The sequence below is a fragment of the Procambarus clarkii genome, chromosome 32, assembly GCF_040958095.1.
Source record: "Procambarus clarkii isolate CNS0578487 chromosome 32, FALCON_Pclarkii_2.0, whole genome shotgun sequence".
In the NCBI taxonomy this organism is placed as follows: Eukaryota; Metazoa; Arthropoda; class Malacostraca; order Decapoda; family Cambaridae; genus Procambarus; species Procambarus clarkii.
The window spans coordinates 40,923,238-40,940,325 of record NC_091181.1 but is presented as its reverse complement, the minus strand read 5'-3'; the positions used below and the strand labels follow the sequence as shown (position 1 = coordinate 40,940,325).

Sequence of the window (17,088 nt, the reverse complement as noted above, 5' to 3'; positions counted from 1 at the left end):
AAAGTGCTCGAGGAAAAGGCGTTTTAGAACCGTAGGAGGGGTAAAAGCTTTAGTGATACGGGTCAAGGATGTACAAAACCGCGGAAGAGGGACCCTCCACGGGGGCAAAGAAGGAACAACACGAGGAGAAAACATCAGAAATACGAACGGAAAGAGAATCCTGCAGGCGAGATAACCGGACAGAAAGAGGGAGGTGGTGAAGAGGAACAGGAACCGCAGGAGGGGTAAAAGTTAAAGCACGACAGAGGCGAGAGGAAGGATGTTGCAAGGACCGCGCAAGATAGCGAAGACAGCATCGATCACGGCGGTCCTGGAGAGACAGGAAGCCAGTGTCAACATACAAGCTAAGGACGGGAGTCGAACGAAAGGCACCAGAACTGAGGCGCAACCCAGTATGGTGCAAAGCATCAAGACGGCGAAGAGTAGAAGGAGAAGCAGACGAGTAAGCAGGGCAACCATAATCGAGCTTAGACAGGACGAGAGAGGAATGTAAAGCAAGGAGAGTGCGCCTATCTGCCCCCCAAGAAGTATGGGACAAGACCCGAAGGAGGGTAAGGGCCTTAGAGCACTCAACACGGAGGTAAGAGATATGGGGAGACCAAGACAAACGAGTGTCAAGGAATAACCCCAAAAGCTTCGCAGAATCTTTGTATTCAAGGGGATGACCATAAAGTGACAAAGAGGGACGAAGAACAGCCCGTTTCCGCGTAAATGTCATGGCACAAGTCTTAGAAGTAGAGAACTTGAAGCCATGATCAGTGGCCCAAGACGACACGGCATCAATTGCAAGTTGAAGCCGGCGTTGAAGGAGAGGCGAATCATCACCCTGACAACAAAGGATAAGATCATCGACATAGAGAGCGGAGAAGACACCAGAAGGAAGAGAGGAAAGAAGACCATTGAGGGCAACCAGAAAAAGAGTAGTGCTCAGAACACTACCCTGGGGCACACCTTCGTATTGCTGAAAAGAGGGAGAGAGAGCGGTACCAAGGCGCCCCCGAAAGGAACGACGAGAGAGGAAGCTGCGGAGAAAGAGAGGGAGATGACCACGAAGGCCAAAAGAATGAAGTTGAGATAGGATATGATAACGCCAAGTGGTGTCGTAAGCCTTTTCCAGGTCAAAAAGGACGGCAACAATGGAGGTCTTCGCAGCAAAAGCAGTACGAATATAGACCTCCAAGTTCACCAGGACATCTGTCGTGCTGCGGCACTTGCGGAAACCAAATTGAGAAGGGGAGAGGAGGTGATGGTGTTCCAGGAACCACATCAGACGAACGTTAACCATACGTTCAAAGAGTTTGCAGACACAACTTGTGAGAGCAATAGGGCGAAAGTCCTTAGGGGAAGTACCCAGAGACCCCGGTTTGCGAACAGGGAGGACAACGGCATCGAGCCAGTCCTCAGGGACTGACGACGACTCCCAGATCCGATTATACAGACTCAGTAAATACTGAGACGTGCTCGGAGGGAGATGGTGAAGCATCTCATAATGAATACCATCGGAGCCCGCCGCCATAGAACCGCAGAGGGCCAGGGCAGAACGAAGTTCAGAGAGAGAGAAGGGATCATTATAGGGAAGCTAAAGATGAGTGCAGAAATCTAAAGGACGAGACTCAAGGACAGGTTTACGAAGAAGGAAAGATTGGGGAAGATGAAGACCAGAGCTAACAGAAGAAAAGTCGGAACCTAGTTCGGAAGCGACCTGCAACGGGTCCGCCACAAGAGTATCATGGAGGTGAAGGACCGGTGAAACATCGGGAACGAACTTACCCGCTATCTTGCGGATACGCTTCCAGATCTGGGCCAGAGGGGTTTCGGACGTAATTGTTGAGACATAAGATGCCCAACATTCATGTTTAGCTGTACGGATGGCCCTACGGGCCACCGTACTCGCTTTCCGAAAGAAAAGAAAAGAATCGGTCGTCTGCCTACGGCGGTGCCTCTTCCAGGCTGCACGCTTACAGCGGACAGCCCGAGCACAGTCCGCATTCCACCAGGGAACGCACTTCCGTTGACCCCGAGAGGAAGAGCGAGGAATAGAGCGGAGGGCAGCGTTGAAGACAATGTCATGAAAAAGGAGGAGAGCGCGAGAGAGAGGCAGAAGGGAGAGGTCAGAGAGAGCAGCACTGAGGGTAAATAGGGTCCAGTCTGCCTTAGCAAACTGCCACCTAGGGAAAGAGAGGGAAGGGCGAAAAGAGAAAAAGGAAACAAGGATGGGGAAATGATCACTTCCATGGAGGTCATCAAGAACCTGCCACGTGAAATCTAAGTAAAGAGAAGAAGAGCAGAGAGAAAGATCAAGACAAGAAAGGGTGCGAGGCCGAGAGTCCAAATGAGTGGGCTCACCAGAATTCAGTAGAGACAGGGAAGAAGAGAGGAGAAACGGCTCAAGGAGGCGACCCCGGGTATTCGTCAGAACGTCACCCCAAAGAGAATGACGACAATTGAAGTCACCCAGCAGGAGCACAGGCTCCGGCAAGGAGTCAAGGAGGTGTTTCAAATCAGGAAGAGAGAGCGGGACACTCGGGGGGAGATAAATGAAACAAACTGTGTACCATTTCCCCACAAAGATACGAGCAGCAGAACAATGGAGAGGCGAAGAAAAAAGCAAAGGAACAAAGGGAACATCAACACGAATCAAGAGAGCAGAAGAATTAGAAGCCCCAGCAATGGCTGGGGGGGAGGGGAGAGAAAGGAATAGCCATGAAAACGACCAGGACGAGCACCAAGCATTGGCTCCTGGAGACAGACACAAAGGGGCGAAAACCACGAAATCAGAAGTTGGAGTTCGAGGAAATTGGCGTAATAACCTCGAACGTTCCATTGAAGAATGGACAACGACGAGAAGAGAAAGGACAAAAACAGAGAACAAGGAAGAAACAAAGGCGAAAGAGCAACAGAGCACGTTAAAGAATATCAGGGTCGGGATCAGGGTCAGCAAAGTCAGGGTTAGGGGGCATGGGTAAACTGAGCAAAGACGGAGGGAAGGAAACGGGAGAACAGATCAGAGGTGGGCGGGCGGGGTCCGGAGGAGGAGGAGGAGGAAGAGGAGGAGACAACGGAGAGGAGCAGTCAAGGACAGCAGCAGGAAGAGGGGGAGTAGAAAGAGGGGAGCGCACCTCAGCAAGAGCAGCAACCGAAAGGGAAGCAGGGGCCAAAGAAACCCCCATTGCAGGAACAGGGGGCGCAATCACTGAAACGGAAGGGGAAGGAGCAACAGAGCCAGAAGTAGGAGCTGAGGAAGAAAGCGAAGCCTTCTTACCCGCCGGAGAAGAGGAAGGAGAGGAGCCAGGCTTTCGCTTCTGACTTAAAGAGACCGGTGTCCCAGCAACTACGCACCAGGCAACGGATTCCAGTGTCTCAACAGGAGAAGCCGAACGAGAGCACACACGACGGCCGTTAGGAGAGCGATGGACATCCGCCTGCACCGACAGGCGGTGGGGAGAGCCGATAGATGGAGGAAGAGGATGGGAAGGAGGATCGGAGGGGGACGAGGAAGAAGACACAGGAGACATGACAGACCGGGTAGAATTAAGGGGAACCCCAGACAGAGGACCAGGAGGAGGATCCTTCGGGAGAGAACCTAAAGGAACAAAGGAGGGGGCAGTGGGCGCATCAGGGTCCAAGGCCCGGAAACGGTTGTGAGTCTGAGGAAGGCGGGAAGGACGAGGAGAGGAAGAGCGCAACACGCGAGCATAAGAGATATTAGCAAAAGGCGGGAGCCGGCGAACCTGGCGTCTCGCCTCAGGAAAAGATAAATGCTCCCAGTGCTTCAAGTTGAGGATGGCTGCCTCAAGCTTGTAATGGACACACGCACGGGAGAAGGTAGGATGGGCCTCACCGCAGTTGAGGCAACGAGCCTGGGGAGAAGTGCACTCCGACTTAGAGTGACCTTCACTCCCACACAAAGGACAGAGAGAGACAGTCCCAGAGCAGCGGAGGGCACCATGCCCAAACCTCCAGCACTTGTTACAAAGTCGAGGAGAAGGAATATACTCCAGGACAGAGCACCTAGCACCAGCAAGAATGACAGAGGATGGAAGGGTCCTACCATCAAAGGTGATCTTCATAACGCGAAGGGGTTGACGGCGACGACCACGAGGGGGACGAGTAAACGAGTCAACCTGGAGGACAGAATGGCCTTGGGCATCAAGGATATGCCGAATATCATCGTGGCAATCCTGCAGATTCCGAACACCGGTTGCAACATGGGGTGGGAGGAGAATAGTGCTAACACTGGCATTCATCTGAACGTTCTTGGAGACCCGAACAGGGATCGCGCCAAGGCAAGATAAGGCAGCCAAGCGGGAAGCCGCATCCTGAGAAGTAGCAGCAACGACACGTGTACCGAGACGAGTGGGGTTGAAAGTAACAGACGCATCCACGGAATCTACAAGATGCCAATGGAGGGAGAAATCGTCAGGAGGCGCAGAATCAAGAGGGAGGAGATCAAAGTATTTGGCCCATGAAGCAGGACCAAACAAGGCCTGATACGCATCAGCACGGGAAGGAATCGAGCGAGTGCGGTTGGGGCGCGAACGGCGTTGAGAACCCCTAGAGAGAGAGGGGTCAAAAGGCGCAGTAGTCACAACGAAAGACTTAGCCACACCAGGGGACGAAGTGGTCACCACCGGCGGCTGGAGGCTCGACCCAACCACAGAGGAGGGAGGGGAGCTGGGGGAAGAAGTCAGGACGGTCAAAGGAGGAGCAAGGTCGGGGCCCAACGCAGCGGGAGCTACAGAGCCTGGTCTTCCAATACAGGCCGACTCAGGGGCTTGGTCGCCCACCCCACGAGCCTGAGAGGGTACAACGGAAACATTCAACGACATAGAGAAGAAAAGTGACAAATTCATCCACGAATGTGCCCCCATACCCACCATGGAGCCACAATTAGAGGCAGGACACCCAACAGGAAGCTATCGCCGATCATGCCGGGGCACCCTAGGGGTGCGTCGTGAGTATACGCCCCACAAACGCCACCTTAAGAACCGTCAGTCCGTCGAGATCGGGTTCAGCGACGAAAGGGGGATTGACAATAAAAGGTTCCCCTCGCTCGAGACGTTGGGTACTACAGTTCTACGGGTGCAAGAGTATGCCTCCTCAAGCACCCGGGCGTCAAAATAGTAGAAGTCCAAAGAAATAATCCAAAACAAGCAAAAGGTCGGCAGGAAACGACAAGCAGATAGGAGAAGAGGGGGGAGAAAAACGAAACATAAGGAAAAGGAAAAGCGATCCGGCACAATTGGAGAAGACAGCAGCAGGAGTGCAAGGCCAGAAAAGGACAGAGGACTGCCCAACAGAGCATCACACTCCGGCAGCCGTCCACCAAGCCCCCTCACGACGCCAACAGGCCGGATGGGGAGGGGGGGGGGGTTCAGGACAAGACCCAGGCTTCTTTCTTGCTCACTTATTTTCCTGATATCTGCCAAGAGATGGTTTACGGTGCCAGATATAGGGCCACCATCCAAAAACCAGATGTTGAACTCACTGGAAGAGCTTTCGGTGATTTCTATTAAGACTAAGCAGACAAGAAGGGGAGCAAGAGGATCACCTTGCTGAACACCTTCACATGATCTGATTTCATGTTCACCAAAGAGCAGTTTTGACTCACCACTGTAGCACGATAGTATGAACGGGTAGAGGGGCCGGAAATGGCGATGTACGGCACAAAGTACTGCATCTCTTCTGACCATGTTGAAGGCATTCTTAAAGTCCAGTTTGAGCAGGGCTTTTTTTATCAGAAATGTTGGTGATGTATGCTCGTGCTGCATGGGCAGCCGCTTCACAGCCTTGGGGGATTCCAAATCCTAGCTGGATTGGTTTCAGCAATTCAGCCGCTTGCTGGCTGACAACCCTCGTAGCAGCCTTGGCAATCAGGCCTCGGAGAGTGTTTCCAACAGCGATTGGCCTGATTCCTTCGTTTTTCTTTTTGAGAGCACAGAGTGAGGCACCAAAAAAGAGAGGCCTGATGACCTCACGTATCTCACCAGCCAGGCACATGTTGACGAACCTTGTGAGTTCCATAAGAAGATCTTGTGCAGCGTCACCAACCGCAGGATTTAACATTTGCTTTTTGTGTTGAGGTTTTAACCCTGTAAAGCCGCCTGCTGCCCCAGGTGGAAAAGAAAGGGCTGCTTTGTAGACCTCAGATTCGCCAACGATTAATGGGTCTGAAATGGTGTCGGCTGATGGCGGGAACGATGTTGTCGCCTTGAGGGGCTCTGGGTGGGTGCTTGCTTTGCAGGGCCTGTGCTTTGACTGAGTTTCGAGGAGCAATTTTCTCGTCACTGGTGAGGACTCTAATAGCACTTGCGGTATTTCCCTCTTCAATTTTCTTGGTGATTTGTACTCTGGTTTTGTACGTTTCCGGTATGTTGTTGTTACCATTTCTGCGGTGGATGTGTTTTGCTTGGAGAGGCAGGCGAACTAGGTTGTCCCCCCTTGGGTATTCATTTATCGCCCTCAGGACCGAGGAAGCAAGTGATTTGTCCCTCCTTGGAGGGACGGTGAGGCATACATTGCCAAACAGAAGGGCAAACATTGCCAAACATATATATATATATATATATATATATATATATATATATATATATATATATATATATATATATATGTCGTACCTAGTAGCCAGAACGCACTGATCAGCCTACTTTGCAAAGCCCGATTTGCCTTGTAAGCCAAGTTTTCCTGAATTAATATATTTTCTCAAATTTTTTTCTTATGAAATTATAAAGCTACCCATTTCATTATGTTTGAGGTCAATTTTTTTTTATTGGAGCTAAAATTAACGTAGATATATGACCGAACCTAACCAACCCTACCTAACCTAACCTAACCTATCTTTATAGGTTAGGTTAGGTTAGGTAGCAGAAAAAGTTTGGTTAGGTTAGGTTAGGTAGGTTAGGTAGTCGAAAAACAATTAATTCATGAAAACTTGGCTTATTAGGCAAATCGGGCCTTGCATAGTAAGCTGATCAGTGCGTTCTGGCTACTAGGTACGACATATATATATATATGTCGTACCTAGTAGCCAGAACGCACTTCTCAGCCTAATATGCAAGGCCCGATTTGCCTAATAAGCCAAGTTTTCCTGAACTAATATATTTTCTCAATTTTTTTTCTTATGAAATGATAAAGCTACCCATTTCATTATGTATGAGGTCAATTTTTTTTATTGGAGTTAAAATTAACGTAGATATATGACCGAACCTAACCAACCCTACCTAACCTAACCTAACCTAACCTATCTCTATAGGTTAGGTTAGGTTAGGTAGCCGAAAAAGTTAGGTTAGGTTAGGTTAGGTAGGTTAGGTAGTCGAAAAACAATTAATTCATGAAAACTTGGCTTATTAGGCAAATCGGGCCTTGCATAGTAGGCCGAGAAGTGCGTTCTGGCTACTAGGTACGACATATATATATATATATATATATATGTCGTACCTAGTAGTCAGAACTCACTTGTCAGCCTATTATGCAAGGCCCGATTTGCCTAATAAGCCAAGTTTTTATGAATTAATGTTTTTAGACAACCTAACCTACCTAACCTAACCTAACCTAACTTTTTCGGGTACCTAACCTATATATATATATATATAGGTTAGGTATATATATATATATATAGGTATATATATATATATATACCTTAGGTATATATATAACCTATATATATATTCGTGTCGGGGTTAGTCGACATGAACTTGAAACCGGCCATATACTGCAGGTATGTTGACGACATTTTTACACAGGTACCTGATGTTAGACATCTGCAGGAGCTGAAGGAGGCATTTGAGCAGAGTTCCGTGCTGCGTTTCACTTACGAGACGGAAAAGGATGGGAAGCTGCCTTTTCTAGATGTAACAGTCATGGAAAAGGGCGGAGGTTTCCACACTGCAGTCTACACAAAGGAAACAAACATAGGAATGTGCCTAAATGCCAACAGCGACTGCCCTGACAGGTACAAGAGGAGTGTTGTTAACGCATACGTCGACCGTGCTCTCAGCCACAGCTCAGAATGGAAGCAAGTCGACGAAGAACTCTGTAGGGTAAGGCAGGTTCTAGTCAATAACGGCTTCTCCAATGGTTTCATCGAAGACATCATAAGAAGGAAAGTGAAAAGCCATGCAACCTCCGAAGAGACAACTAACACAACACCTATACCCCCTATTAGACTATTTTACAGGAACTTCTTTTCCACAGCTCATAAAACAGAGGAAAGGGTCCTGAAAGATATTGTTAATAGAAACGTTATCCCTACAGACAAAAATCAGAGGATACAACTGACGATTTACTATAAAACCAGAAAAACGGCCAGCCTACTCATGAGAAACTCTCCAGACACGAAACAGAACGCTTTAAAAGAGACTAACGTCGTCTATGCCTTCAAATGCCCACTTGGGGACTGTAAGCTCCAAAAAACCCAGTATATAGGCAAGACAACAACATCTCTTTCTAGGCGTTTAACGATGCATAAACAACAGGGCTCCATTAAGGAACATATAATCTCTTCCCATAACCAAACCATCGCCAGAGAAATCCTAGTAAACAACACAGAAATCATCGATAGATACAGCGATAGCAGGCGGCTCGACGTTTGCGAGGCACTACACATCAAGAAGTCAACACCAGCAATCAACAGCCAATTATTGCACAACTATATTCTACCCACCTCAAGACTCCGCTCCAATATAGAAGCATCAAGAAATATGGACCAATAGGCTTTCTACAAACACTTCTATTCAATATCCATTGTTTCGTGTTCTGTCTTGTGTTGATACTTTTAATACCCTATTAATATCCTCTAATGCCACATCATCCTTCCCACCTTACTCAAATGTAATGCCACATCACCCTTCCCACCTCACTCAAATGTAGATATAAAACCAGGGAAACGCAAGTTCTAATCAGTTGTGTATTTGTGAAGTCTTTGAAAATGTAATAAGTTTTACGAAACGCGCCCGTGTCGCGTCAGACTAGAAATAAAAATGAATTTTGGAGAAGTGATTTTTGATTTACCTCCAATAGTGAAGCATAATGTACGAAAGATTGAGAAAATTCGTGTTAGAATTATTAATCTTACTTTTTCGGTCATATTTAATAAAATATATATATATATATATAATATATAATATATAATATATAATATATATTATTTATTACATAGGTGGATGTTTAATAAATAAGCCGTCTCAATCGATATAAAAGAAACAGTTATCATAAGTGGACGCCATATACTCAAAGGTACACTCTCCTATCCCAAACTCTTCCCTTAACCACGGTAATGACCAAATCCCTCCGGTCATCAGTAAGTCCAGTTGGAGAACTAAAAGCCCATTGGTCTCGTAAAACCTTAATTACACCAGACTTTTTCCTCGCTTGACACAAAAGTAAGTTTATTATTCAACAGAGACAATTTTTCCCCCAGTTAAACAAGCAAATTGTAATGAACCTTAAGCCTGGGATGCATACCACTCATTACGTTGCTCCGGGTTGTTTCGTGTCGGGGTTAGTGCCTATCAGCCTCCTCCGGGTTATTAGGGCAACCACCTCTGTTTACTGACTACCAAGTTTACTTTAGTTCTGGATATACGTTCAGAACTATAGTAAACTCTCACTGTGTTCTATGCACAGTAAAATATGCCAAGTGCAGGTTTTATATGTACAGTACTCGTGTAGTTCCTGTATGCACGCTCCAGCCCTCCATTGGTCACTCCGTGTAAAATGCAGCTGTTTTGCCTAACCATAATCGTCCACACACAAGCAACCTTACCTATCGAGACGTCACTATTACTGTACATAGTGACTATTACTGTACATTAATTTTTACGTATCATTTGCATACACAGAGAGTAGTCACACTAATGTGATGTATCAATGAGAAAGTCCGTAGGAGTCGTTATAAGGGTTCGAACCTATGACGAATGTTTAGTCCCACGCACACGCCCTTGACAATCAGGCCTCTATATGGTCAAAAGATTGCAACCTGGAGTTCAACTGAACACACGAGGGTATCCTGAGGATTCAATGGAAGCCACATAGGTTCGAATCCTCATCACAACTCCTACTGATTTTTTCATATACATTGCATTTTTAACGCATTGGTCTATATCATATATAATGGGAGGCAGTGAGTGCGTGTAGAGGGTGCCCATATGGCCAGCACCAGCACCTCTCTCCTCAACACATCAACATGTCCCTCCCAGCCTTAGGCCAGGCTGGGGTGGTGTTGAGTAACACAGTGTAGGGGTGTAGCGGAGGGGGGGGGGTGTGGGGTGAGGCGGAGAAGGGGGGGGGGTAAATCGGAGGGGTTTGGGGTGTAGTGGAGGTGTGTGGAGTGAAGCGGAGGGGGTTAGGGGTGTAGCGGAGGGGGTGTGGGGAGTAGTGGAGGAGGTGTTGGGTGAGGCGGATAGGGTGTGGGGTGTAGCGGAGGGGGTGTGGGGTGTAGTGGAGGGGTGTGGGGTGTAGTGGAGGGGGTGTGGGGTGTAGTGGAGGGGGTGTGGGGTGTAGCGGAGGGGGTGTGGGGTGTAGTGGAGGGGTGTGGGGTGTAGTGGAGGGGGTGTGGGGTGTAGTGGAGGGGGGTGTGGGGTGTAGTGGAGGGGGGTGTGGGGTGTAGTGGAGGGGGGTGTGGGGTGTAGTGGAGGGGGATGTGGGGTGTAGTGGAGGGGGTGTGGGGTGTAGTGGAGGGGGGTGTGGGGTGTAGTGGAGGGGGGTGTGGGGTGTAGTGGAGGGGGATGTGGGGTGTAGTGGAGGGGGTGTGGGGTGTAGTGGAGGGGGTGTGGGGTGTAGTGGAGGGGGTGTTGGGTGTAGCTGCTGGGCCAGGGTGGGGGGGGGAGAGTGGGGGTGAAGGTGTAGATAAGAGTGCGGGGAGATTTTTGGAATGCATGGAAATATTTAGAAATAATTATATTTGCAGGTATATTTCCATTATATATACTTATACTATGCACAATATGAGTGTCTAACGTGTTATTGTCTCTGGCGGCGGCGGCGGCGGACAGATCAACGTCATCTTCGTGGTGAATATTATACGAATCCTGGTGAGCAAGGTCAGGGCCACCAGCGCTAACGAACCAAGTCAATACAGGTGAGTGCTCTATTACACTCCTCTTAACTCCTGCCACCTCTCTCTCTCTCTCTCTCTCTCTCTCTCTCTCTCTCTCTCTCTCTCTCTCTCTCTCTCTCTCTCTCTCTCTCTCTCTCTCTCTCTCTCTCTCTCTCTCTCTCTCTCTCTCTCTCATAGCAATGGTTCAGGACTGACCGAAACGTCGTCGTCTCCTCATCTTCTGGCGTGTTGTTTGGTCATCATATCTTCAGCCACACCATCAACCCGTCCTCTTAAAAATAACGTCACTTCTGGCTCGTATGCGCGCTATGGCCAAATGTGGACGTAATTTGAGATTAAATCGACTCACAAAAGTGACGTACTGTTCCGTTTTCTGTTTGAGTAGTCCGGCTAAGTCGGCCAGCTTAGAAGAGGAAACTTTCCATTAACGTTTTTCATAACGTTTTGAAACTTTATGAGAATTTCCTGCCCACCTACCCTATCAGAGGACCCTTAACTTACTGTCCTTGAAAAAAAATCCCAAATTAATTTTCATTTTTTTTTCATTTTCAAATTACGTCCATTATTCGGCCATACGGGAAAACGGCCAAAAGCGACGTTCTTTTTAAGAGGACATACAATTGACACCATTGTGACTCGTCGTCTCCATTCTAAGTAACAGAGTTCTCTCAGTCCTCCACACTAAACTCCTCACCATGTTTGTCTCATAACTTCTTAAACATGTTTCGTCAATCACATTCCAAATGTTGCCTCACTTTCACTACAACATGTTCTCTTACTCTCACCAGATGGTACTTCACTCTCACCCCATCTTGTTCCTTCACTCTCACCCCATCATGTTCCTTCACTCTCACTTCATCATGTTCCTTCACTCTCACCCCATCATGTTCCTTCACTCTCACTTCATCATGTTCCTTCACTCTCACTTCATCATGTTCCTTCACTCTCACTTCATCATGTTCCTTCACTCTCACTTCATCATGTTCCTTCACTCTCACTTCATCATGTTCCTTCACTCTCACTTCATCGTGTTCCCTCACTCTCATCCCATCATGTTCCCTCACTCTCACCCCATCATGTTCCCTCACTCTCACCCCATCATGTTCCTTCACTCTCACCCCATCATGTTCCTTCACTCTCACTTCATCATGTTCCTTCACTCTCACTTCATCATGTTCCTTCACTCTCACCCCATCATGTTCCTTCACTCTCACTTCATCATGTTCCTTCACTCTCACCCCATCATGTTCCTTCACTCTCACTTCATCATGTTCCTTCACTCTCACCCTATCATGTTCCCTCACTCTCACCCCATCATGTTCCCTTCACTCTCACCCCATCATGTTCCCTCACTCTCACCCCATCATGTTCCTTCACTCTCACCCTATCATGTTCCCTCACTCTCCCCCCATCATGTTCCCTCACTCTCACCCCATCATGTTCCCTCACTCTCACCCCATCATGTTCCCTCACTCTCACCCCCATCATGTTCCCTCACTCTCACCCCATCATGTTCCCTCACTCTCACCCCCATCATGTTCCCTCACTCTCACCCCATCATGTTCCCTCACTCTCACCCCATCATGTTCCCTCACTCTCACCCCCATCATGTTCCCTCACTCTCACCCCATCATGTTCCCTCACTCTCACCCCCATCATGTTCCCTCACTCTCACCCCATCATGTTCCCTCACTCTCACCCCATCATGTTCCCTCACTCTCACCCCCATCATGTTCCCTCACTCTCACCCCATCATGTTCCCTCACTCTCACCCCATCATGTTCCCTCACTCTCACCCCCATCATGTTCCCTCACTCTCACCCCCATCATGTTCCCTCACTCTCACCCCATAATGTTAATTGACTCTCACGCCATCATGTTCCCTCACTCTCACCCCATCATGTTCCCTCACTCTCACCCCATAATGTTAATTGACTCTCACCCCATCATGTTCCCTCACTCTCACGCCATCATGTTCCCTCACTCTCACCCCATCATGTTCCCTCACTCTCACGCCATCATGTTCCCTCACTCTCACCCCATCATGTTCCCTCACTCTCACCCCATCATGTTCCCTCACTCTCACCCCATCATGTTCCCTTCACTCTCCCCAAATCAATACCAGTGCAATTGCTGTAACTCATCCTACATGTGGGATGAACAAACAGGCACTTCAGGTCCAGTGTTGCTAAACAGCTTTGACTGCTGTTGGCCAAGTCACTTGGGCTCACCTGAGAGTCGGCTGCTCCTCCATCAAGTGAAATAACGGTTAAATATATAAATTATATTGATTTACTTGTAGAATATTTGGGTTTGTTTTGCGTCAACTCAGTCAGCTTTCAGTCTTCGTTTTTCGCTGGCGATATAGTGGATTTGACGGGACGTAATTATCCAAAGAAGTCGGTAAGCCGGGAAGACTTTGCAGGCGATGAGTCACAATAACGTGGCTGAAGTATGTTGACCAGACCACACACTAGAAATTGAAGGGACGACGACGTTTCGGTCCGTCCTGGACCATTCTCAAGTCGATTGTGATGAGGACAGGTAGGGACAGGCATTTGAAGGAAGGTAGAGCATCAAAGAAATTAAACAGAGTAAGACGCGTACTGCCGGGAAGACTTTGCCTTATGGACGCTAATATGACAGAGTTATTCAACTACTTAAAGTAATTAAGAGCCAGCAGTCATTTGACCACGTGTCAATGGAGACAATATATGAGATGCAGATATTGAGGCAATCAGAGAGATGACGCTTTGCTCCTCAAACAAAAATTGTCTCTCACATACAAAGATCTTATCTCGCCACTTGGGCTGGACGGTAGAGCCACAGCCTCACGTCATGTTGGTCGGCGTTCAATCCACGACTGTCCAAGTGGTTAGGCACCTTTCCTTTCCCCCCGTCCCAGTTCATCCGGTGGTAGTCGAAATTCAACATTGGCTGTTTCTTATCTCCAGTAGATTTAAGAAAATGGAGTTTTGCTGGGTTCACACTATCACCCGTCCACTCACTGGGACACACTATCACCGATACACTCACTGGGACACACTATCACCCATACACTCACTGGGACACACTATCTCCCATACACTCACTGGGACACACTATCTCCCATACACTCACTGGGACACACTATCACCCATACACTCACTGGGACACACTATCTCCCATACATTCACTGGGACACACTATCTCCCATACACTCACTGGGACACACTATCACCCATACACTCACTGGGACACACTATCACCCATACACTCACTGGGACACACTATCTCCCATACACTCACTGGGACACACTATCTCCCATACACTCACTGGGACACACTATCACCCATACACTCACTGGAACATACTATCTCCCATACACTCACTGGGACACACTATCTCCCATACACTCACTGGGACACACTATCTCCCATACACTCACTGGGACACACTATCTCCCATACACTCACTGGAACACACTATCACCCATAAAATCATTCTATCACCTATTAACTCATTCGCAGACACTCTATCGCCCATACAGTCACTCACACACACTCATGTCCATATGCATAGTTTTTCTCATACCCAGCCTGTCATACTCAGTATTTCATACCCAGTTTGTCATACCCAGCCTGTCATACCCAGCCTGTCATACCCAGTCTGTCATACTCAGCATTTAATACCCAGCCTGTCATACTCAGCATTTAATACCCAGCCTGTCATACCCAGCCTGTCATACTCAGCATTTTATACCCAGCCTGTCATACCCAGTTTGTCATACCCAGCCTGTCATACCCAGCCTGTCATACCCAGTTTGTCATACCCAGCCTGTCATACCCAGCCTGTCATACCCAGTCTGTCATACTCAGCATTTAATTCCCAGCCTGTCATACCCAGTTTGTTGTCATAAGCTGTGTTAAATACACTATCCTAAGTATTATATGCACTATCTTAATTGTTATATACACTATCTTAAGTGTTTCGTCATATTGCAAGTGTTGCAGTGTTCGTGGCACAGTGGTGAGACACTCACTCCGCTCTTCGAGAGCGATTTGGCCTGGGTTCGTATCCTGGTCGGGCCTCTGTTCACCCAGCAGTGAATGGGTACCTAGCAGTTGAACGATTTGGCGAATCGCATCACAGGGGAAAATTATGATTAAGGACCTGTCCGAAACGCTATGCGTACTAGTTACTGTACAAGAATGTAAGAACGAATGTATGTATAAATAAAATAAAATTATAAAGTCATATAGACTTTGTGCATTTGCCATATATAACGACACTGGTGCTATATTATAGCGGTGTATCCCCCACCCATCAGGAAGGCGGTGCGGGCGACGATGATGGTAGTGCCGCTGTTCGGGCTACAGTACATCATCACCATCTACCGCCACCAGGTGCTGGGCTGTGACTGGCAGGACCTCTACCAGATCTTCAACAACCTGATAGAGGGCAGCACCGGGGCCGTGGTCGCCATCATCTTCTGCTACACCAACGGGGAGGTAATGGTGTCACTCTCCTCACTGTTACTGTGCTTCCCTCTCCATGCTTCGCTATACCTCCTCGTCTCTCCAAGCTTCACTATACCTCCTCGTCTCTCCAAGCTTCACTATACCTCCTCGTCTCTCCATGCTTCACTATACCTCTTCACTTGTAGCTTGTGCTTCCTTAGCGTCATGATCGTAAGTGTTGGAATTTGTGGGTTCAATATCCCAGTCTATCCTCAGTACAATGGCCAAATGGATTTAAATCTCGCAACTCTTTTTATGGATGAAAGACACATTCCAGAAGGTTCTACTCACACAGCCCGTCCACAGGCTATGCTCAATCAATTTTAACTTATTTGGAATTCAATATCGGTATTTTTCATATATTACTTAATATATCATAACTTGATGAATAATATGGCTTTGATTAGGTTAGATTAGGTATTCAAGTTCTGTTGGAAATTATTGGTATATGTAATACATGAGAAACCCGTCCTCAGACCATGTCCATTCCATCCTGCGGTCGACCCCAAAGACGAATTCATTAATGTTAAATGATGTTCATATCATGCTACCCGCCAAACCCCATGTTTATGGATGAAAAATGGCATACACACGACTCACAACTGATGACGTCCGAACACTTCCGGAACAAGTGCTTCGCTGACGACTTTTGTTCGAGCCACACCGCTGTAAATAGCCCGTCCTCCAAACAAAGATCCAAAAGTGATTCCATGCACCCGCCAAACCCCCTGTTTATGAATGAAACGCGGTTTACACACGACTTACAACTGCTGACGTTCGAACGTATCCGGAACAAGTGCTTCATTGACGAATTTTGTTCGAACCACAACGCTGTAAATGCTTCACCCACGTACTACAAATACAAATACTCGCCAACAGAACCTAAACACCTAACCTAACCTATGCCTATTTATACACAATATGCTAATATATTATAATATTAATTTATATTTGAGAAAATTCCCGTTTTGAATGAACAGCATGTTAAAATTTATGAATGCGTCTGTGGGGTTGACCGCTGGATGTAATGGACTTGAGTCGAGGATGGGTTGCTGTAAATGCTTCACATAAGTACTTCAAATACAAATAATCGTCAACAGAACCTAAACACCTAACCAAACCAGTGCCTAAAAATGTACAATATGCTAATATAAAAATATTAACTAATATATGATAAAATTCCTGTTTTGAATGAACAGTATGTTAAAATTGATGAACGCGTCTTTGGGGTCGTCCGGTGGGTGGAATGGTCTTTGTCCATGGACGGGTTGAATTAACACAGGAAATGGGGCGGCTGCTGGACTCACGAGCATTTGGTCAATGTTTGAGCAGATGAGCGGCTCACACACGGGAACTGCGAAGAATTTTCAACAAAACCCAAACAACTAACATAACTAACGCTAAGTCCAACACACAGAGCTATGGAATGTGTTTAGTTAATACACAGATGAGAAAACTCCGGTTTTTGTATTGTACTGAAGGAAAAGTTTATGACTGTGCCATATGGACGGCAGCTGCCTGTGCCATAT

General features: G+C 47.4%; 1 protein-coding gene across 1 annotated transcript in view; it reads left to right on the top strand.

Moving 5' to 3' along the window:
• Positions 1–17,088, top strand: part of LOC138370539 (calcitonin gene-related peptide type 1 receptor-like) — a 210,753-nt gene that overhangs the window by 104,666 nt on the left and 88,999 nt on the right. Inside the window, exons 7-8 of the mRNA XM_069334924.1 lie at positions 10,995–11,080; positions 15,370–15,550. Coding sequence (XP_069191025.1) covers positions 10,995–11,080; positions 15,370–15,550 — 267 coding nt within the window. The remainder of the gene's footprint in view (positions 1–10,994; positions 11,081–15,369; positions 15,551–17,088) is intronic.